Source organism: Meleagris gallopavo, chromosome 9 (assembly GCF_000146605.3).
Source record: "Meleagris gallopavo isolate NT-WF06-2002-E0010 breed Aviagen turkey brand Nicholas breeding stock chromosome 9, Turkey_5.1, whole genome shotgun sequence".
NCBI classification, from domain to species: domain Eukaryota; kingdom Metazoa; phylum Chordata; class Aves; order Galliformes; family Phasianidae; genus Meleagris; species Meleagris gallopavo.
The window spans coordinates 11,296,969-11,319,947 of NC_015019.2; the positions used below are offsets into that span (position 1 = coordinate 11,296,969).

At 43.9% G+C, this 22,979-nt stretch overlaps 1 protein-coding gene across 5 annotated transcripts in view; it reads right to left on the minus strand.

The window, feature by feature from the left end:
* Positions 1-234: 234 nt before the first annotated feature.
* Positions 235-22,979, minus strand: part of LOC100547276 (exocyst complex component 1-like) — a 24,489-nt gene continuing 1,744 nt past the window's right edge. For 2 of the 5 annotated variants that reach the window (XM_019618234.2, XM_019618235.2), the window contains exons 2-18: positions 21,573-21,740; positions 20,425-20,552; positions 16,759-16,918; positions 15,909-16,102; positions 13,634-13,861; positions 12,724-12,856; positions 11,860-11,969; positions 11,563-11,712; positions 10,854-10,947; positions 6,516-6,634; positions 6,019-6,129; positions 5,641-5,696; positions 4,868-5,108; positions 3,924-4,107; positions 3,542-3,741; positions 1,279-1,473; positions 236-1,092 (exon numbers count right to left, since the gene is read on the minus strand). In XM_019618234.2, coding sequence (XP_019473779.1) covers positions 937-1,092; positions 1,279-1,473; positions 3,542-3,741; positions 3,924-4,107; positions 4,868-5,108; positions 5,641-5,696; positions 6,019-6,129; positions 6,516-6,634; positions 10,854-10,947; positions 11,563-11,712; positions 11,860-11,969; positions 12,724-12,856; positions 13,634-13,861; positions 15,909-16,102; positions 16,759-16,918; positions 20,425-20,552; positions 21,573-21,740 — 2,627 coding nt within the window. In that variant the 3' untranslated portion in view covers positions 236-936. Of the gene's footprint in view, positions 1,093-1,278; positions 1,474-3,541; positions 3,742-3,845; positions 4,108-4,867; positions 5,109-5,640; positions 5,697-6,018; positions 6,130-6,515; positions 6,635-10,853; positions 10,948-11,562; positions 11,713-11,859; positions 11,970-12,723; positions 12,857-13,633; positions 13,862-15,908; positions 16,103-16,758; positions 16,919-20,424; positions 20,553-21,572; positions 21,741-22,979 lie in introns of those variants that run through there. The other 3 variants (XM_003208404.4, XM_019618236.2, XR_002117711.2) reach the window with 3 other exon arrangements.

Consider the following 22,979-nt stretch of genomic DNA (forward strand, 5'->3'; position numbering starts at 1 on the left):
CCTGGATCTTGACCCTGTGCTACTACAGACCTGCATGATAATGGTATGCATCCAGGTTCATTAGAACTACATCAGATGGTCTGATTTACAGGACAACAAGTCCCATTTGTAAGAAGAGGTATGGACAAGGTCATCCTGGTCAGGAGAGGGAGAGGAGAAGACTGCATGGAAAAGGAGACTAACATCTGGGCTAGAAAATGGTCCCCACCTGTTATGATCTTTTAGAGGGTTCTTTGAAATCAGACCATCCACATAGTGTGATCAGTGCTTTTATTTGCTTTGACTGACACTTTGCATTGAACCAAGCAGTTCAAGGTCTTTAGTTTTTTATAGACAAGGCTATCCTTATATTTGGATAGTATGGATAGTTTGTTGGCCTCCAGGTCATCAACATAGGATGCAAGTATTATGTAAATGCCATATTTTTAAAAAACAAAAATATAACGTTAAATTGTAACATCTAATGGAGGTTTCACAATAAAATGGGGTAGGAAGAACAAACCAATTTCCCTGAGAAATTAAAACAGTAGCATTTTCTTCACTCCCAGCGTAGAGCAATTGTGCACGTTCTGACATGGATATAACAGCACTGCATACAAAAGGGTAGCTTGTTGCATTGCGACCCTTGTGCTTCAGCATGGGTTCACTGTAAAATCTGAAGGTGAATAAAAAGGAGAGAATTCCTGGAGAGAAGATGACTTTCAGTGTTCGGCTATATGTGGCACTGGGCAGCAGTTTGTTGAAGAGGCTCAGCAGGGGCACTAGCTTTGGTGGTAATTTGAGGATTGGGAGTTTTTTTTCATTAGGTGAACAATGATTTCTGAAGTGGAGCTCAATATATTAAATTCCAGCTGGGAAGGGTTTTACATTTGAGTTTAGCTTTCTACAGGTGCAGCTGCAGAGGATCCCTGAGCTGTTCTCCATAAACATCTTCCTCTACATGCTGGACAGAGTGATGGAGTTGAAGTAGTTCAGCAAATCCTCCATAGTGAATTCCATGGTGATCCCTGACCCCACATAGCAGCGTTGGATCAGATCCTCGAATTCTCGGTACTGACGTAGCAGCTCCTGCTCCATAGCATGCCACACAACCTAGAGAAAAACAGAACATCAGCCTATGATAGCTATATATGAAGGCAGAAAGGTAAGCCATGCATGCTCTGCCACACTAAGATAGTGCACAGCAGTAGTAAGGCACTAAGGCATTTCATCACCAGAAGATAGCCCTGAATTCCCCCAAAAAATCATAGCATCATACACAGATCACACTGCAGTTACCGGAAAAAGGTTTTCCTCTGGGGAAAGACACTTGTGGATTTTTCTGTAGAGGGTCTCAAGGGCTCTTTTTACTTCCTTGCCAGGGTATCTTTCAATGACTTTCCTCAGCTCTTGCTTGCTGTAGGCCAGCTGGAAACTGATCTCCTCTTCTTTCACCCCCTGAGCAATACGGGCTTTCACCCCTTCAAAGAAGAGCTGGAAATGCAAGGAGACATCCATTGATGAGCTGCCCTAAGGCGGGCTTCTGTGTCAGGGCTGAGGACTGGCTGCTCTCCTCAGTTCCCTTTCTTTGAGCGGAATCGAAGAGACTGCTTGTCTTGTTGGGAAAGCTTTAGGGAATTTCATCAGTTCTACCTTTCCTCCCTGCTCAGCACATAGGATCCCTAGGTGTTACATTACCGTGGAGCAATGGGATTGCTGAAAAATCATTTGTGCTCCTTGGGGCTTCATACAGCTTTGCTCACCAGAAAGGTTTTGAGATGAATGGGGTAGGGATCTGAAAATCTGCTAAAGCGTAAAGCAAACTCCAATTTTCTCAGTTCTTCCAGTCTATACTGTATGTAAGCAGGAAAGGCTGGTGCACAGGGAGGTGCTTCGAAAGGATCATGCATCCAACCAGGGGCATGGCTGCTGCTTCTAAGGGATCAGGGCTATGCCAACCCAAAAGAATACAGACGTCAGCTAGTTTCCAGGAGCAGTGGAGCTTCACAAAATCTCAGCTTGCTCAGTGCAATACAGGTTTTTCTACCTGCACTTTTGCCAACATGGAACCCATTGGGACCTCTGGAGATCTCTAGTTCAATGCCCTGCTGAAAGCAGGATCACCACTGACTTCAGACCAGGATGCCTTGGGCATTTCTCAAGGTAGATTTTAAGAATCTTCAAGAATAGGCTGTTAAACCTCCCAGGATAAACTTTTTCAATGTTTTATTTTCCTCATATTGTTTGTTGTTGGGTTGTGTTTTTTTTGTTTGTTTGTTTTGTTTTGTTTTGTTTTTCCTATCTAGCTGGAACTTTTCATTTTTTTTTTTCCCAAAATTTGTTTTCTCACCATTCTGCTATACAATTCATGAACCTGTTTATGTCTTCTCAATTATCTTCTTGGGCCCCACAGCTAGATGCAAGATTTCAAATCTGGCCAAGTAAAAGCTAAAAAGAGCACTATCAACTCTTCCTTTAATCTATAATACGTTCAATAAGCTGTTTGCTGTCTCAAGTATTTCTGCTGCAGTTTGTAGTGCAGAAATTCACTAAATCGTAAGGATTTTCAGGGAGAAAGAGATTTCCTAAACATGAATTCCTTTCACAAACAAGCATATGATCCTAGATTACATAGGTGTCTTTGCAGTAACTCTCAGTGTTAGTGAATTAGGCTCAAGCCTGATGAGCTACGTAGGCTGTAAGAGATAGCTATGCCGAATGTCTGAGCAGTGCACAAAGCACCCTCACGTTACTTTGAGCAATGAAATCGTACTTTCCCTCAGAGAGGAAGGATTTGAAGCTATCGACATATCAGTGCTGAAGGTAGCACGAGATGCCAAACAAATCATTCAGTCAAACCTACAAGGTGTTTGACAGCAAAGACTGGAAACAAATTAAAAGGAACAGGCCCAATAAATAATTCAAACAGAGATGTTTTAGGTCGGTGAGCAGGTCGAGGAGGAGCAGAGCAAGCATGGGTCTTGGGAGCAGCTGCTGTCTCGGAGGAAGGGGGATGCCTGAGTTAGCAAAGCTGTATGCTTTTAGCTCAGTTAACAAAGCAGCCATTCAGGAAGCATGAAGCTGAGCTAGACTTATTGGTCCAGGCAGCCGTGTAAAAAAGAAACTAGCATCTGCCAGGCAGAGGCACGCAACCCAGAGTAGGAGCACAACAGGGCCTTGCACCGCAGCCATGAGTTGCAGAGGGGCTTCAGAGCTGGCCTCTGCTGGTCCCTTGTTCTTCCAAGGGAAGCTGGCACTGAGCTGTACCATAAGAATCAGCAGTAAGTGGTCACAGGAGGCGTGAGAATTTCAGCTCATGACTTCCTGTACTGTTTATTGTGGTCATAGATGAGTTGCTCCCTTGATCTTACAATATATCTTAAAACTATATTTTTTAAACCCTTACTAGTCATTGTTGCAAACAACCTCCATTCCATTCTAAGTCAAGTTTTCTAGATTTTCTTTGTCTCTTTCTCTCCTTTGGACCCTTCTCAGTGGATGCATAACTTTTGGAAGTGCAGTGACCCTTTGAGATTTGGACAAGGGTGTATTCTGTACTCACGTTGAGTTTTTCCAGTGGCTGGCCCAGGGACCTGATGACGTATTTCTCCATGTGCTCACTATACCTTTGCTTGGCTTCTTTCTTCTTACTCTCCAGGCACTGGATCTTCTTTTGGCACAGGAAGCAGTGAACGTGGTGGAAATTTTCCATCATGACCATATCTGTGTTCACCTTCAGGTTTGCTGAGGACAGGCTATTGACTTAAAAAAGGGACAAATTGGGTATGGAGAGAAGACTCTATGTGATGGGTCAGGAGGGATGAGAGATTCAGAAGCACTGGTCCATGTAGGTAGTCTGCATGTACCCTGCTCTGCTGGCTCAGCTGGTCGCTGGTGACTCCCAAGGCTGCAGCTGTATGGTTGCTATCAATCTTTGTACTCACTGCTGTTGAAGACGCTATCAGCCAATCTGAGGTGTGCCTTGTCCAACTCTGCTCTGCGCTGAGCCGTCCTGAACACCGCCTCCGAGAAATTCACAAACTCCTCAAAGCGGCTCACAGAGGGCAGGATCCCAATCTTCATCTTGCTGGGCACCTTTGCTTCCTCAATCTCTTTGCACAAAGTCCCCTGGCAGCAATACACAGAACACCACATGCTCAGGTGTAACATGATCATCCTAGAGCAGGTTAAGACAAAGGCCAGAAAACGAAGCAGACAGTTGTGTATTTTTTCTCTGTTTACAAATCTGGGCTTGCTGCAACAGTCTGTCTTCATGAGCGTCTATAGGAAGACACTCCTTGATTTTCTAGAGGTGTTACACTGTCTCTTACGCAACGTGATACCTTGCTTGGATACAGTCTGCCATCTCACATACACCCACAGCCCCAAGAGCAAAGCCCCAATGCTATTTTTGGCACTTCTCAAAATGGTTAGGAGCAGACTTGCTGCTCCAGCTCCTGGCAGAAATGCCCTTGATGTCAACACATCTTCCCCTGACCTCATCCCCCATTGATTTCTCAGCCAATTCTGATGGGTTCTTGATCATTCCACATTCTCCTCCCTAGTGCTTGTCCCTGGCTGTGCCAGTAGGACAGAACAATTTGACATGCTGCCTGTATTACGACAGCCTTCCAAGAACTCTATAGGGAAAACCCCTTCAGTTTCCTCACCCTGATAAGAGGAGACACTTGTGTCTTTTTGGCTTATGGTGCCCCATCTCTCTCAAACAAATGATGAGGGGCTAAGTTCACCCAAAACCACAGAGCCAGAACCCCATTTGCTATAAACCAGCACGGCCTTCAGAAGAGCTCTTGTCAGAAGTTCAGGAGATCATAAAGGAGGTCAAACATCACTCATTTCTATTTAACTGACTTTTACCAACACTCACAATGCATTTGTTGAAGCTGCTCTTGGCCAGGAGCAGCATGTTGCCCAGAACAGTGTTGAGGAAGGATGAGGGGAGAGCCGAAGTTTTCCCCCACATCTCAAAGATGCAGTCATTCAGGGTAACCAGGATCTGCAGGCAGCTGAATGGGTGGGCCTTGTTGCAAACGTCTAGAAAACATCTCAGCTCTGGGTCCAGAGAACTGAAGATCTCACTCAGCAGCTGGGCTGTCTGTTCCTCTGGTCTTAAGAAGAAAAAGTATGCAATTAAACAGGGAGGAGCATTGGCACTGTGGCCAGCTGGAAAGAACTGGGCAAAGTTAAAGAAAAAAGCCTTCTGTATCACAGCATGTTTATGCTTTGGTCATCCTTCAGCTCTTCCATAGCTCTGTCTGGGGGAGGACATAGACATGTCCCATTTTGATGTTCAAAGGAAGACCTTCAGTGTTTTTATGCTGACATTTTTTCAAAGATTGGTTTCATATTATGTTTTCAGTTCACAACCTTGCTAATAAAGAACTAAAACTGGTCAAAATGTAGTGCTTTCCCATGAATCCTCACTTTCCTGACCCATTCTAATGCAGTGCCACTGCCCTGTGAAGAAGACCTCAGTCTCTCTGGATGTCCAGCTATGCTGCTTTCTGGTTAGGTGTGAACCTGAGACCACTCTGTTGAAAACAGGATGGCCAACAATGACAACAAAAATCCATCTAACCATTGTTGAGCAGTCCCTGTCCCATGCCCACACCAGAGCAATGAATCTCATCACCCACATACTGGCTTGGAGGCTTGGCACAAGCGGGATCCTCTGGAGATGCAGTGCTTCCTTCTTCCTGTAACGAAGAATGAGATAGAAGAAATGATTTTATCCCCTTCTCCCAGACGAAAGCTTGAGATCTGGGTTTCATTTCATCAAATGTGCTGCAATGCTATGATTTTCCTGAAGCCACTGATTAAATTCAATTCTCCTTTGTCCTCAGGAGATCTTGATCTGCTGAATCCTGATGCCGCTGACTGCTGCTGGAGGACAGGAGCACAGGATTGCTCAGGTATGTTGACCTTTAACAAGGTAAGAGCCATTCCATTGTGCCTGCTGGATCTTGTGTTAACCTGCAGGGAGGACTGGTTTGTGGGACCGGTGAGGACATAGCTTACCTCCAGCACCTGCAGCTCTGCAGAGTTCTGCCTCAGCTGGAAGAATTTTTCAATGAACAGCTGCTCTGCGATGCAAAGGGGTCGCAGCTCTCTCAGCACCTGCTCCAAGATCTGCTTAGGAACCATCAGGCATGTTAGAAATCCCTTCCTACACATTGTACACTGAGACAAATGTCCATGTCCACCTGAAGTGGTATCTAAGCCACCACGCAGAGAAATGTCAGTGGAGCAGAACATCTTTGCTTCAGCTCCAGGTGCACAGTGCTGGAGAAAGAGCCCTGGGATCCTAGAATCATTAAGGTTAGAAAAGATCTCTAACATTATCTAGTTCAGTCATCCACATACAGGCAGTATTGCCCACTAGCCCGTGTCCCTCAGTGCCACATCTCCACATTTCTTTAACACCTCCAAGAACAGTGACTCCATCAGCTCCCTGGGGGATATGCAGCACTGGGCATAGTCCCCGTGGGACCGTTTAGAAAAGTTCACCTCCTTACCTTGATGACGTTGCCTTTGTTCAGCGTGTCCTCCTGATCTTCTCTGCTCCCTGGGAGGCTCCACCGTGGGTGCTGTCTACTCCCCATCCCTGTTGGCTTCTCCAAGCCTTCCTGGAGACCTGCAACGTGTGTAGTGTGTTGGTGGCTGATTGGACATCTCAGTGCTTCTGATCACTTTAATGGACTGAGATGTGTTTTTTTAATCCTGATTTTTTGTGTAATTTGGTCTTTTCCTATCAGATTTTTGACAGATTAAGATATGCAGTTTTGTTCTTCTTTTTCCTTTTTTAAAATCTACCTTCTCATCTGTTTCTCTTTTATTAAGTTCTTCTTGCTTCCCTGTGAACATTTCCCTTTTGCTATGAAGGGCTTAGTACCAACTCTTGAAGCCTGGAGAGTGAAAAATCTTGGGAAGTAACAGCATAAAATGGCAGAAAAGCCTGCAGGAGTAGCAGGAGAAATGTTTGTTTCTTATTTTGATTGTAAATTGCTGGTCATAAAATATCCCTGGACAGGACAGTTGGCTTTTTCAGCAAGTTGCTTTTTACAATCATGAATGTTCATCTGGGAATTAATACACATTTCAAACACTACCAGTTTTTATCACAGCATTTTCTTTGGCTACCTTGTCTAAGTTGAAGAGAAGTTGAAAAATTTATTTGAAGTGTGCATCAAAGCCATAATTAAATTCAATGAAGGAAATGAATAGCAAAATGTCCTAAGTATTTTCTAATTAATTCTAAAAGTTGGTTTCATTCCACTATCCCCAGAGGTCCTGGGTAACTCAGGCCAGCCCTTGATTTTCTGTAATATCTGAAATATACTCATTTGAGCCAATACCTGCAGGGCTTTTACCTTTGGAAAGGATTTGTCAGATGTCCTATACGGTGAGCAAGAATGAGAGATGATACGACTGCTCGTCACCTCAGTCTTGCAAAAACCATGGGGAAAATTAATGAGTTGCTTCATAATCCTTTTCCTACCCTTACGCAATGGGAGGTGATCATTTCACTTGCTGAGAAGTGGCAAAACCAGGAAAAAAATATCTTCCCTCAGCAAATAGGAAAGAGATTTACAAGCCTGTGAGCTTTAGTGTGGAAAAGGGGATGGGGAAATGAGAAGATTTAATTAGTGACTCACAATTAATTATAAAGAGCTTGGGGTTTGCCTTCTAAATTCCCTCCAAATACCAAAACAAGACCGCAAATCATCAGGTGGTATATTTAGAAGTGATCAACACAAATATTCCCTTACAAGGCAGGGAAACAACCCTAGAGACGAGCAGAAAGAAAGAGACAGTGAGAGCTAGAGCAAGCCAATTTGGATTGAAAACTGAGAATTCCGAAACCTGACATTAGCAACACCACCAAGAAGGCAGAAGCAATGTCACCTTTGGAATATATATATATGTAAAACAGTTACACAGATATATAACTGTGCAGTAACAGGGCTGTAGACATCCACATGGCTTTTCCTTGTCTAAGTGGGTTTCGGACACTGGAATTTCTCCTGGTGCTTTAATACCTCCTGCTTTATGGGGCTAATAGGTCAAAGTATTGAAAACAGGTAACTGGTTTCACATTCACAAAAGGTTTTTAGGCAGGCTGCAACACATGCCCTCTGCTATCTTTTTTTTAACAAATTTGGCTTCATAGAGGGCCTCCTTAATAGCCAGGCCATCTTTGCACCTGCAGTATTCCCCATTTAATGCCTAGGAGACAAAAGGGAGTTGATTTTTTCCTGTTTCCCAATAGGGTTGAAGTCCCTTGTTCAGAGCCCATTAATCACTTTGTAGATATGCACCAGAGCCTCTCTATCCTGTATATAATCTTGGTTATTTGCTTCTATTTAAATAAAAGCAATCGCCCTTCTTCAGGAAATAGGGCTTGGCCACATAATCTTAGAAACCACAGAGCAGTTTGCTTTCCCACTACTAGTTCCCTGGGCTGCTTACTGCCTATATATTCATTATCTCTTATCAGGAATTCCTGTTTTTAAGCAAGAAAGAGCACATTTCCTCAGGAAACACTGTGTCCATGCATTGAGGAGTGCAGGGTGTGATAGGAAGGTTATCTTCTTTAGTTATTTTCTTTCATACTGATCAAGTGTTTGGCAACCCTGCCATGGCAGGGGCTTGGAGCTAGATGATCTTCAAGGCTCCTCCAACACTAGCCATTGTATGACTCTAAAGCTCATCTGCCAGGCGTCCTGGAAGGATGATCAGGATGACAGAGTAGGTTGCAAGAGACCTGTTGCAAAATTGTCTTTCTTTACAGCTCGTATGAAATGCTCTCCTTTTTCAAAAAATCCATATCTCAGTTGTCCTGGGATGGTTACTACAGACCCATTTTATTTTCCTGTTATCTACTGGCTATAGGCTTTCCTATGTCCTCCAGCATCAGTGACAGTTCACAGCAACAAGTTCAGCAGGTTAACAGCATTGCAAACCAATTATTTTCCACCAGCAGTTTGCAGACTGTCGCTCTGATTTAAATGCCTGTTATCTTGCTTTTAAATTACAAGGAGAATAGTAATGTCCTATTGACTTTCACCATACATCTTGTGTTTTAATGCTTTTTATCATGTTACTATTTTTCTGCTGGAGAGTTCTTGATCTTTTTTGCATTTGGTTGGTTGGGGTCTTTTGGGAGGAGGTTGTGTGTGGATTGTTTTTCTTCATCTAGTAATAATTGTCTCTCTCTTGGCTTCATAGATTGGCATGGAAAAATAGGTTTCTGGTGCCTGCAAAAAGTTTTCCTTTAGGTATTCATTTTCTCTGTTTCTTGCAAGATGTCAAAATGGAAAACTTTACTTAAGAATCAGTATCCGAGCATGCGAGAAAATCATAGAATCATTAAGATTGGAAAAGACCTCCAAGATCATCTTGTCCAGCCATCAATCCATTCCCACATGCCCACTGATCATGTCCCTCAGTGCCACATCGACCCCTTTTCTTGAACACGTCCAGGAACGGTGACTCCACCACCTCCCTGGGCAGCCTGTGCCACTGTCTGAGGAGAAATTTTCCCTAATATCCAGCCTAAACCTCTCCTGGCGCAATTTAAAACCATTAACTCTCTTTCTATCAGTTTCCTGGAAGAAGAGGCCAACCTCCACCTTACTACAACCTCCTATTTTTACCACTGTCTGGCATCTGGATGTTGCAGCCTGGATTGAGAGGCATTAGGGATGTATTGGGGCACAGGACGGGAGCTGGCAAAACTAACAGCTGGGTCCACTATTGCCAAACGGAAACTACTGTTCGCAGTGCAGACCAGAGCAATGCCGAGTGCTTCAAGCCACACGAATGCAGCATCAAGCCTGGGACAAGTTCATCATCACCTCAATGTGCTGAGGTCACCCTGGGAGGACTGCAGTTGGTCATACCACTGCAGGGAGACAAGCCCTTGGCTGGCTCCTTCAGCCAGCAACTCTCTTTCCTTCCCCAGGCTTTGACCTCCAGCTCTAGCCAACATACATGGTATGTCCCCTGGCGCCTGGAGACGAGTGATGGAGTAGGTGTAGAGCTGGAAGAAGACAGGCAAGTGCTCTGATGGACTAAACATAGCATGCGAAGTGGGTTTTGACATTCAAGCTGGGCCAAACTGGCATGCAACTTTCCATTACAGTGCTTTGTTTTTCTGAAGGAAAATGCGATTTCTGTGCAATCAAAAACTTCCAGAGACAGATCAGTTTCTCTTTTTATCTTCAGAAAAACCTGACTGGAATATTTTGAGTCAAATGCAAGCATTTCTGTTGAAATGATCACCTTGGGACAACACAACCTCACAGTTGGCTCGCTGTGAAATCATTTTGTTCTCAATAATATTGGTATGAATACGTTCGTGTCTTCAGGAACAGGCTTGGTGCCATCCCTTTGCAGCGAAAAGTGTCTGAGCAGTTATGCTTGCATGAAATATAGACCAGGCATTAGCTGGGCACCCCTACACTCCCCTTGCTAATGACTTCTCAGGACGTTAGACGTTCTTGGCAGGGGATTGGTACTGGATGATCTTTGAGGTCCCTTCCAACACAAGTCATTCTATGATCCTGTCATGGCATATCTTAGCCACTCACACATCATTTACGAGCCCTGAATAGGGAAGATACACAGAAGCTACAGCCCTGGGAAGCAGCTAAGTGATGCTGAATAATACATAGGGCTACTGTTCACATAAAGGCTGCCTGGTGCAAACAGAGCCAGCTTAGTCGCATCCTGCCAGCTGCAGACTCACAGAGGAGAAGGTAAATTCATGGCACAGGAACACGCGTGATGAAGGATGATTGCAAATAAATCACTACTTAGCAGCACAAAGAACATATTTGAAAATCACTTACTTCCCTTTCTTCTTCCTACCAAGAGGGTTTTGGCCTGTTCAAAAAAGGCTTTGATTTCCTTATCATATAGTCTGCTGAGGTTCTGGGCATAGACCTGGAAAGACAAAAGAGATGCATGGATTTTCAGAACAGCTCCCATTTCAGAGCGTTTTCTTCAGATATTTTCTAAAGCAAAAGTCAGCAGATGGAAACTGAAACAGGCCCGCTGATCTCAGTGTGTAAGGCCTTTGGAAAAGCAAGAGCCAGCATGAAACATGAAAACCAAACCTCAATGATGTACAAAGAACCCTCTCATTCACTTAACAAAGTCCATATTAACAGAAGATGACAAGGACTTGAAGGGCTTCCCAGAACCCTATGAATAAAGCACTGTTGAATGAAATACAGGGTGTGCTACATTAATTTCATTGCTATCATGCACATTTGATAGAAGAACGACAGACGACAAGAAAAAAGACTAAATTCTGGAATTTCAAACATTTTTCTTAAATACAGTATCTATTACCAAGTCCATATGGGAATACTTTCTGTTAAGCACACGTGTACTTAGAATCAAATGTACAAACTGAGTGGATTCTTTCTCAGAAGTGCCAGCTGCTGGGAGCTAACAGACAGGATGGGTTTGGAGAAACCACGCTCCCACCATGAGTGAACCCATTTGATTGATTTGATACTGGTTTGCAGTATTATATCAGTATTTCAGCCATACCTTGGGGAGGTCACAGAACAGCACAGGGTTAGCGTTCCTCAGCCAGGCCATGAGTGGAGTGTAGGGCACCAGCTCCTTGTGCTGGAGTCTGTGGCTTGGTGCCGACAGCTTGTCCACGGGCTGTGTGAGAGCAGGAATCTGAGCACTGCCCTAAAGCAATGGGAATGGCAGAAAGTATTAAGTAGAACAGCCTTGAAAAGCTCTGGAAAATAATTGCTTCATAATTCTTGGATTGTCAGTTCTGAATATGTTTGAGAAGCAACAACTTTAAGCTGCTGTGTGAAGAGAGAAGCCCACCTGCCGCTCAAAGATGTTCGTAACGTGACCGATGAAACGGTTTTCAAAGTTCTGCTTGAGTGTTTCAAACATGATCAGCTGCTCAGCCACAGCCTGTAGCTTCCTATAACCTTGAGGTGAAACAGAAGAGGTGTTGTTGCGTAGAGTGGTGTGGGCTGCAGCTGCAGACCAACATCACTCAACACACTGACATATATAGGTGGTCTTCAAGTTCTGGGATGAATGTGACCACCCAACACAAAAGCCAACAAAGGGAAGGTTTGCTGTGGTACCACATAAAAAGACACGAGGAGGGAGTTAAAATTTAAGAACAGAATTGCAAATTATTGATCAGCCTGGGCATGGTCAAGGACAAAACCCAGCCTCCCCAGACAAAAAAGGCATGGAGTTTCATCCTCAGACCATTCCTGTACCTAACAGCTCTCCACCACTAATCCAGTGGATACTGCTACAAAAGTGATCATTTTTCCACACTCAGGTATGGACTACTGGGTTACCCCAAGATACTAAAATTTCTAAATCTTTCCACCAATTTTTTTTACAAAACCTCAGAGCAGTTGACCTGTTGCACAAAGATAGAACACAATGATGTCTTACATCCAGGTATTCAGAAGAACCATACTAAAGCTTACCATTGAGATTGCCTTAAAATTAATACTAACTGGACCAATTATTGCCTGAGCCCAGTAGCAGATGCCTGCAGACCTGCTGGTATAGCATAGGTGCGCCAGCTCTGCCACTGGCAGCACAGATTGGGTTCCTAAGCCAGTCTCCCTCCCACTTCTCACCAGGTGAAAAAGCAAAGCACTCAGAGATAAGCTGATGTCCCTGCTCTTTGCAGACATAAATCTCTCCTTGCCCTACCAGACTGTATCTGGATGTTCATGCAGACAGATAATGCCTCTGCTGCAGCAATACAGGCTTCGACTCCACGGGGGCTGGAAAGATCTGCACAGTTCAGGGCCTCGCAGTGCTCCTTGCCAAGGTCGAGGTGGGTCTGAAAAGAAGCCAGAAGAGAGCAGGTGCAAGCACATCCAGCTTGTCATCCCTTCCAGCCCACCTGGAAAGCTGTTGGCTTCAAAGAACCAAGTGCTGCTGCCTTCAGCTGCCTAGCTGCATTTGTCCATCAAGAAGCCTGCTGCTCTGTTCCCATCAAAAGGGTCCCAGTATGAGTTTCAAAAAGGCTGGCAACTCTGGTGGCAGCAAAGTGCAAGGAAGGAGAAAGGAAGCACTAAGAAAACTGCAGCAGCTAAGAAATAAAAATGTCAATGGTATCGAGGTGAAAGTGAGGACTAGCTACACTATTACATCCTAGTTCCAGCATTTATGGTACACTGCTTTTGTAAGTAATTTGTTTTCTCATATGGCATTACACAGGGTTAGGTTCAACTTGCCCATGAAAAGGACTTTTGAGGGAGCCTCAAAAGCACTGGATCACAGCGAGCACTGTGCACCATGATTGCTGCAGCCTATCTGAAGTCATAGGATCATAGAATCATAGAATGTCTTGATGGGAGGAGACCTTAAAGATCATCTAGCTCTGATCCCCTGCTGTGGACAGGGTTGCCAGCCACTAGATCAGGCTGCCCAGGACTCCATCTAGCCTGGCCTTGAACACTGGGGCAGTCCATCTCAGCAGAGTAGTTATATTATCAGGATAATGTCCCTCATTTCTAGGTCAGAGAAGTTCTATAGCTACAGTTTTCAGAGTGTTTGGGGTTCTTGGAGAGTTTCTGTAATAGATTTAACTAGAAGACATTGCAAACCCACATACTGTGAGGAAAAGAATCTCATCCATCAGCTTGGCCTTGTTAGATGTGATATGATGCAGCAAGGAGTTCTCCTGATGGATGTGGTCCATCTGCTGCTTCACGCTTCCTAGCAGCTCATCATAGACCTGCAAGGTCTTCTCCACTCTGGTCACCTCTGCCAGTGCCTCATCAATGAAGCTCATCAGCTGTGTCACCTGCTTCTCAGAAGAGATGATAGCCCGCAGGTTGGCCTGGGAAAAGGAGAAACAGAGGGCTTCAGTGTCAGCACCAGCTCAGAGCCAAATACCCTGATGGATATGTGCATGTGCACAGATATGTCTCTAGTATGGAAACTGAAGGCACTGTTTGCCTCCAGAAGTCTCTCAATGGATGGTAGAGATGTAACCATGTGTTAATTGCTGCTGTTGAGCTCCATTAATCATTAACCACTTTCAAAAGTTAATTGCGTCATTTTCAAGACCCAAGCACCATGCAGGATATCAAGGATACAAGCATGGGAAACTGCTGTTTTTCTCTCCATTAAGAGAGTCCATTAAGACTTTTAAAAGAGTTTGTCTGTTCAGATATTTCAATTATCCAATGTTTTTTTTTTATTAAATGATGACCAGCAACAGAAGCATCTGCAACCTTGAGTACTCCCCACACTCAGCTCTCTGGTGGAAAATGCTAGGAAGGAGAGAAGCAAAGTCTTGTCCTTCTGAATCAGGTTGCCTACCCTTGCACTGAATTAGGAATATGTCTGAAAATAGATTTCCTGCACAGGAAATGTGCACAGATACAGCTGAGCATTTATAATCACTTCTCTACTTCGAACTCCTATTGCATTGCTACTGGGATAAAGATGAGCTCCAGATATAGAAGTGGCACATGCAAGAAACTGAAGCATCACAGAAGTGTTCCTGGAATGTGTGTAAGCCATTCTGAAGCTTCCACCTGGATCTTGGAAGTAGGGCTTACTGGTCCATGGTACTGCTCAGAAAGCAACAACAATGTGCAAGGATCTACAAGGGAGCAAACAGTCCTGCTGCCAGACTGCTGCCTTCTAGCCACACATCAGGGATGTTCACGTAGTATTAAATGCTCCTCAATCCCATCCATAACCCTCCTGCCATCCTGACACCACTATGCCTTTGGATTATCTCATTAGGGCTTAATTGAGCTGCAGGAGGTGGCAGAGCATCATGGTAGCATTGCTGGCACAGCGGCTCATGGAGCATCTCCACTTGAGCAGTGGTACCATGCTCCTGCTGGACAGCAAACAACATTGCTGGGAGATGCATGCTGGGATCCCAGGGGTATACAGGGATACCAATGTGAGAATCAGGCCTCCCAGTGTGAGAATCAGGCCTCCCAGATGCACAGCCATGCTCTCTTTCCCCCCAAAGCCGATAAGAGCTCTCTGAAAGTGGGTACAGTGTTTCATAGTCCCCAGAAGAGCTGGACTAGCAGAGGCTGATTAGTGTTGGAAGAGAAGCACAAGGTGTTATCACTGGGATGTGGGGGAAAAAATGGTTAGATATATGCATGTGCTAGCCTAACTTGCTGGTATTAATTACCCTCAATATCACAGACTAAGCTTTAGAAATAGAAACATCTCATTAATTAATTTGTATTAAAAATAAGCAATGTTTATTCATTAGAGGGCCCTAAAGTAATGTATTCAACAGTGCTTTTCATCTCGAAGAGCTTAACAGAGTTTTATTAACTGCCCTCGCAGTGTGTTTTACAGCTGGGAAATGGAGGCACAAAGTGCCTGTAGGAGAGCAAGCAGGAACAGACATCAGGAGTTCATTTTCCAGATGAACTACTTAGGTTTCCAAGCATAAGTCATACAGAGACACAAACTGGGAATACAGCAACTATTGGAGCTGAAGGAGGTTGAGTTTAGAATTTGTGGCTCCTAGTATGTTTCAGAATATTTCCTCAACTTTTCAGAATATTTCCTCAACTAAGAGGAAATTCTTCACCCCATCTCTGGAGTGCTCAGGTTGGATGGGACCCTGGTCCCTGATCCAGTGGATGGTAGCCCTATCTATGGCAGGGGGGAGGAACTGGATGGTCTTTGAGGTCCCTTCCAACCTAAGCCATTCTGTGATTCTGTGACTTGTTCATTGTGCACCACAGCTGTCCTTCTGACTTCTGTGTGAGATGTCTTGGGACATCAAGATGACTTTTGGGCTGAGTGCTTCTAGCAAATGGAAGAGTTGTCAATACCCAGTGACCCAACCCAGTGCTCCTTCAGGCTAGGAACCTTGAATCACAGTCCTTGTCCCTCACCTCATCCAGCACATGAAGATCCCTGCTTAGCTGCTCTGCAAAGGCTATGGAGTTGTTTACAAGGGGCTCATGCTCCTCCATTAGCTTCAAGACATCAGCAGCTTCCTTCGGTGTCATCTCCTGGTACACACTGAGTTCCTCTTGGTTCTCAGTCTCCACAGTGTCCCTCCTGTCCTCCTGCAGCCCTTGTCTCCCTGTGAGGACAAGAGAAGATGTGGATATGGCCAAAGCTGTCTCATTCTGCCATTTCATTAGCCCTTTCATCTGCCATTTCATTAGTTGTCATTGAGGTGTCACTGAGTTCAATCTGGTGTTACAAATGACATGACTCCAACGGTCTCATTCAACTAGAATAACATCGCAGCATAGAATAAGGAAAGTCCTACAGGTGAGATAAAGGAAAACCAACTTCCTAAGGGAAAAAATGGACATCTGACGTTTAGTTTAAGTTCTGGCTGTGGTTTTTCCTTGCTCAATTCTCTAGGACTCTGTGTAGGAATGTGTTGATGTTACACAAATTTGAAACAAATTTTAGGGGTGAATAGACTTATTTCTACCAACTGTGCAGATAGTTGTGGATTGTATACTAAAATTGATGTTTGTGTCTGTATTTCTTGATGTCCTGCTGGGGAATATTGCCAGGTAGGCAGCCAGTCTCCCCCTGGGCTATTGCTAGTAGCACTTTGCTGCTCACTTTACCCAACCCAGAGTGCAGGCAGTATCTTTGAGAGGCCATCCAAAATCACTAGAAGATAAAAGCATGCAAAGATCTATGATAGAGGCGTATAGTGATGATGATGAAAAGACAAACAAAAATCAGTGCCCTAAATGTGACAAAGAAATGAATTACCTTCCACTGAACAGGAGTGGACATTCACAAATGTGATAGCACTGGAGAGAAATCGGTGGTTCAGCTTCCACAAGCATCTGATAAAGGTTTTTTTCTCATCAAAGCTGCTAGCAGTCCACTTGTAAATCTTATCAAACTGCAGGTCAAAATCCAAGTTCACCTAGATGTAAATAATTAATTACTTCATCAATTAGATGCCATTTACCTCATGATGTACACTTAACACAGGTTATAGTCCATTTTAACAACAGTACTGAATGTTGTGAAAACACCATGTGCACTAAGAAGAAAAATGCATATGGAATCAAAGAATCATGGAATCTACCACTGGATGGTCTTATACCACTGTATGTTTGGCACTTTGCAAATAGTCACAGACATCATAAAAGCACTGCAAATAACAGCGTGCATAGTAGTTCTGACCCTGGAAAAGGATACTGAGACACTCCGAATAGTCAGATCAGGCACTCAACCAGCTCTGGTATCCTGCTGCAGCACACTGATTTGTTTTCATATTGCATAAATCTCTCACCTCTTACTGCAGGTTTTGGTGGATAAACGCTGATGAATTTTGACAGCGGCCACCAGCAGATGCTTGGGAGAAAAGCATTCAAAGGCCAAGGCCAGCATTATATTGCCTTCAGGATTGCCTGGCAGCCTCCAGCAGCCCATGACCTAGCAACTCACTGAGCCAGAGGTTGTACCCACAGCACTGTGTTTAACAACCCTTGAAGGACCTACTGTCCCTGATTTCCTAATGGTTCATGCACACATCACCTGGTATCTCCCAATGACCTGCTGTCCTTCAAGGAAGGGCAGGAGTAACTCTTCAAGGCCAGCTTTTGAATTGTATGTTCTCCTTACTAAATGGCCAGATATATGGTCAGAAAGCAACACTATTCCACATCATAGTGACCGTGGGAGCATTTTTACTTCTTGCTGGAAGAACAACACCCTTAGCACTTCTCCATGTGGTTTTCATCCACGTAAGGGTCTCTGTATGTATGTCTATGTAAGGGTCTATGTATGTATGTATGTCATATCTCTGTATGTATTCCCAGTGGATGTAGTCTTATAGACGGTGAACTACAGCCATTCAGGAGTTTTAATTTGCCTCTGCGGGATATATGTGTATAGAGAGAAGAGGAGTGATTGCTGAACTAGAAACATCCCACAGAAAGAAACTCCTTCCTGCTCTGTCTCATTAGCTCTTAGCACAACCTGATCCCATCTGCGGGAGAACTCAGAAGCTATGCTTGTAATTATTGATACTAAACATCATAACAGGCGCAGAATCTGTGAGGATTCACACAGTCCCACAGTGCTTTAATAGTTGCTTTCTAAACACCTTGCGGCAATATTTCACACCCTGCAACGCTCTGCAGGCTCTGCAGCAGTCCCTGCAACGGCGCAGAGCAGTGATGTCTGGGGGGGATTTACAGCACGCGTGGTTTATAGCGTGCCTTATGAAGAGCTACTAAAGCAGGGAGACAGCCGTTAATCGCTTCATAAATATTAATACTGTTTTGGTCAAGGGAGCTGTAGATTTCAGCATCTCTGGACTTGCAATGTCAGGATTTTGCTGGTGCCAGGGATCCCAGCACAGTGGAGCAGACTGACAACCAAGCCCTGCTGTATGCTCTGAACATCAGACCATGGGCTGGGGTCAGTACTGCCAGACAGAAAATCCATATCTGCATTTTTATGGACCTGCCAAGCCATGCGCTGTGCAAAATCTGTGCTAATTTCAGCACTGGGCTACAGTGGGGATCTTACTGGTGTCTCCACGTGGAACCATGAGAGATACCAACATGCCATGGGCTCCTGTACAGCAGCTTCAGCTTGGCAGTGGTTCCTATTCTAGTAATAACAGGGACAATTCTGGTTGCCAGCACTCAAGAAAGTTGAATTCAGCCTACGAGAGGTAAAGAAGAGGGCTCCAGTCCTGATGGATGGAGTAGAGAAGTCAACACAGAAGAGGAGAATATGAGGTTGTTCTGCTTAGCCTGCCCACAGGAATCATAGAATCATTAAGATTGGAGAGATACACTAAGACTGTCTAGTCCAACCATCAATCCATGCCTGTGACTGCACTACATCAGGTCCCTCAGTGCCACTTTGACCCTTTTCTTTGTCACCTCCAGGGAAAGTGACTTCATAACCCCCCTGGGCAACCTGTTCCACTGCCCACCACTCTTTCTGAGAAGAAATTTTCCCTAATATTCAACCTGAGCCTCCCCTGGCACAGCTTAAGGTCTTTGCCTCTCATCTTTTCAAAGGAAGGTTTATAGGAGAGGTGACTGCAATCTAAAATTACATCTGCAGAGGAAAAGAGCTGTGTGATCTAAAGGACAGGGCACAGCACAACTAGAAATGGGATGCTGTGGGCAGGAATCTAGGAATCTAAGTCAAAAGAAGGCTTTAGCCATCAGGGCAAACAAGTTCTTGATTTGCCTCCCAGTAGGAGGTGACTGAAAAATACAAAGGCTGTAAAATAGGGTAGAATTCATTTATCTCATAAAGGGGAAAGGACTGACAATCTGGGAGGTATCTTCTAACTCACTCCTCAGCAGCCAAAGCATGTTAGACAGGATGACAGCTTGTATTTTCTCATGCACAGGGAGATGTAAGACATTGAAAATATCAGGTCAGTTTTAATCACAGGATCAAGATGCCCTGCAAACCTGCATGTGTTATTTGCCTTTCAGACAAACTATGCAGATGTACTTTATTTGCCCTGGATGTAGAACTGGAAAGCTGCTCTTTTTCTTATTTATTTCTATGCTTGTGAAAACCCAGGCACTGCACCAAGGCTCATGGAGCATTCACATTAATAAAAAAAACTAATTTTAATAACTTTAAAAACACTCTGCCAGCTCTAGCAGCAGAAAGGAAATATCTTGTCCAAAAATTTTTTCAAAAAATCTTCATGTCCCCCTAAAAGCACAGACTCATGCACACTCCAGCTCCCTATAATACTTCTGTAGATGTCTCCACTTCATCTTTAAACACTCTATGCAAATGTTTGTCAAGATCCTTTGTCAACATAAATCAACAGATGAGTCTGAGTACATTTTCTGTAAGTGCTGGAGATCTGGCAAAAGCACTGCAGCCTGTCTCTTTAGGCTTGGTGCTGCTGCAAAGAGCTTCAGGAGATGCCCCACCTGGGATTACAGTTCCAGGGCAGTTTCCCATTGATTTGTGTCAATGCAATGGTCCACAATTCATTGCTCACCTTACTTGAGGATTTAACTAGCCTGATTTTTCCCAACAAAAAGAGAGGATAACTCAGGAGGGAGGACATCATTTCAGCCTCAGATTCCTTGGCACGTATATCGCCATGAAAGAGGAGAACAAGAAATCCCAAAGCAGAATGGAGGAACCATGCACAGACAGAGAGGCCTCAGTTCAACATACTCTGGGAAATGGCTGAGAGGGAAGGCAGAGGGCTTTGAAATTTTTTTCTATGGAGGTTATTTCCCCCAGATTAGTATCACTTCTAGATTAGGTAAGAGACCCTCTTGCTGCTCTTTCCTACATTCAAATGAATGGACAAAGGACATAAATCCCCATATGGTTCCTGGCACGTGTCTCTCTAGTTTCATACTCATTTCTCTCCCCTATGATCAGTTCTGTTCTTCATCACAAAAGGAAAATCATTCTTACCTGATCAAGAGTTTTGCCATCCACGAGCTTCAGCTCTGCTAGAGGCCACCTGTATGCCACCTTGTACTGCTCTCCTCGGTCTACCTTGACCTTCACCAGAAACGGCTGCATTGGCCTGAAGGCATCCACTGGCAATGAGGGACAAGGAAAAAAAAAAAAAGAAACAAACCCTCACAGTGTTATTACAAGCCCACTACACAACTGCACAATGTGAGTGGACAGACAGACACTGATTGTGCATTCTGTCTTCCATGAATGCAGTTTGGAGATATGCTACAAGGCTTTTCACTGAACATTTTACAAACTGGAAGTTCTCTCTGGGGACTAAGCCAGAGTACTTTGAATCCAATGGAGAGATTCCCAATAATTTCTAGAAGTTGTAAATCTGGCCATGGTGCTGTATGTAACACATAAGTAATATTTCAGCAAGATCCAGAGGTGATAGGAACATGTTACCCTATTTCCATAGGATTTATAGTAATTACATGCCATGTTGCAGTCCCTACAGCTGGGTCCAAAACCACTGCTTTATTTGAGTAAAACCTGTGCTAAGACGAAAACCTGTGCTCCCATAAAAAATCAGTTCCAGCACAAATTAACTCACAATCATATCTTGGTTAATCTGGGTTGGATTCACTGTACCTCATTCTGGCTACAAATTAGATCTCCCATCTGATCTAGATATCCTTAGAAGGGAGACATGGACTGTTACATGGGTAATACACGGTTTTTGGATGATGCTTGTAGTGTGGCTGAATCATCCCTTGAATATATTCCTCCTGTCCTCTATTGATTACAGAAGGAATCGAAACATGTCATTTAGGCCAAACACTGTGGCTAATGGTATTAGAAAGTGATCCTATAGTAGGTGGCTGTGCTATCTAGAAGCTTGTGGGCAAGAAAGTGTCTTCCCTGCACATAAAAAAAATCTATGCTAACCACTCCAGTAGGTGCTGTAGAGTGATGATGCAACCAGAAATGTATAGACCACAGGAGATGTTGTGTTAGAAGATATTTGTTGCTGAGCTCTAATAACAGATTCTATTCAAATGGCAATAAAAGTAATCTTTTGTCGATGGAGGGAGAGCTCCACGAAACCTCCCTGGTCTTGCAGCTCAGCCTGTCTCTTACCACAGTGGGGTCCTTACCCACTACACAGAGAATGGACATCTTCTTCTTCTTCCCCGTCTTCCAGACACGAATGGTTTCCAGCAGCTTCTTGTTCTGTGGGTTGAACACCTCTTTTTCCAGTGAGCTCCAAAGAGAAGCCATGGTGAGATGTGCATGCAACGGCTCTACTGTGCTCGTGGTTCCTCCTGGGAAAACAAAACAAAACAAAACAAAACAAAACAAAGTGGCCAGAGAGCTGATTTCCACATCTCCTGGCACACTGGTGAGATACATTCCCCCTACACTAATTTCCTGGATAACAGTCTCTGTTTTGCAGACAACATGAGTGTTAAGTAATGTTATAAACTTGAGAAGTTCACTCTAGGGCAAGCAGGACACTGCTGTGCATCCTGCACACAGTGAAATTGTATCCCTGTTCAAACCATCACTTGGGAGGTATGCATTAAACGCAAGGTATACATTTAATTCACTCTGGAAAAAAGGACTATAAAGCTCACATTTCCCCATGCTCCAGAACATTGCCCAACACATTCATTCACTGAGAAAAGTGAATGACACGAAGACCTATTACTCATCTGTTAGATATATGTGTTTATCAGGAATAAATCCATTCCAACCAGGATATGTACTAGGGCAGGCTGCTCCCATACATGGCCCTGCTGAGGCCCTGTATCTAAATTACATCTGCTCTGGGAGTTGCTGTATAGCACATTGGAGTTTGGATATATCAACATTTCCAAGGACTAAGGAGTCAAAACTGATGGTCAAAGCAGCATTTAAAAATAAATAGAACTGCAAAGTTCCAGAGCAGCCAACAGCTATTTGCTCTGATACACTGTGCATTGGATAGCTAAGCACTTCCATAAGAAAATACAAGAGATAATTCTTCAAAAAGAAAACTCCTTCTTTGTTCCAAGTCATCATAGCATCTTGAGCCACAGGACCTTGTCCATGGGCAGACAAACAGAATAATAGCTAAAAGCAATTCATGGCCTGGTAATTTTTGTCAGACCTAAAACTCTTGGAGCTGTATTTTCCCTGCAAGTCAAATCCAACACAATTAGGGAGGAGATGTCAATTCATGTCCGTATAAACATGGGGAAATAACAAGCAGTTATATTATGGTCCTTGAATTGGTGGTGAGAAAATAAATACAGTGGCTACGGCTAAAAAGTTACATTTAATGCAAGTATTTTAGTAAGAATTAGGAATAAACGACAGCCTGCAGGAAAATAGTAATATTCAGAAAACTCACTGCTACCAAAATTTATGAGTTGCTTGGTGACAAATTGAAACAAATGGAACCTCCAATAACTCCCTTCCTTAGCGATGGGGATTTCAGCTCAGCCACAGAGTCAGCAAGCTTGAAATCACATCCGCAATTATTAAAACCCTTTTCTTAAAACCTGTGGCTGTGACCGAAA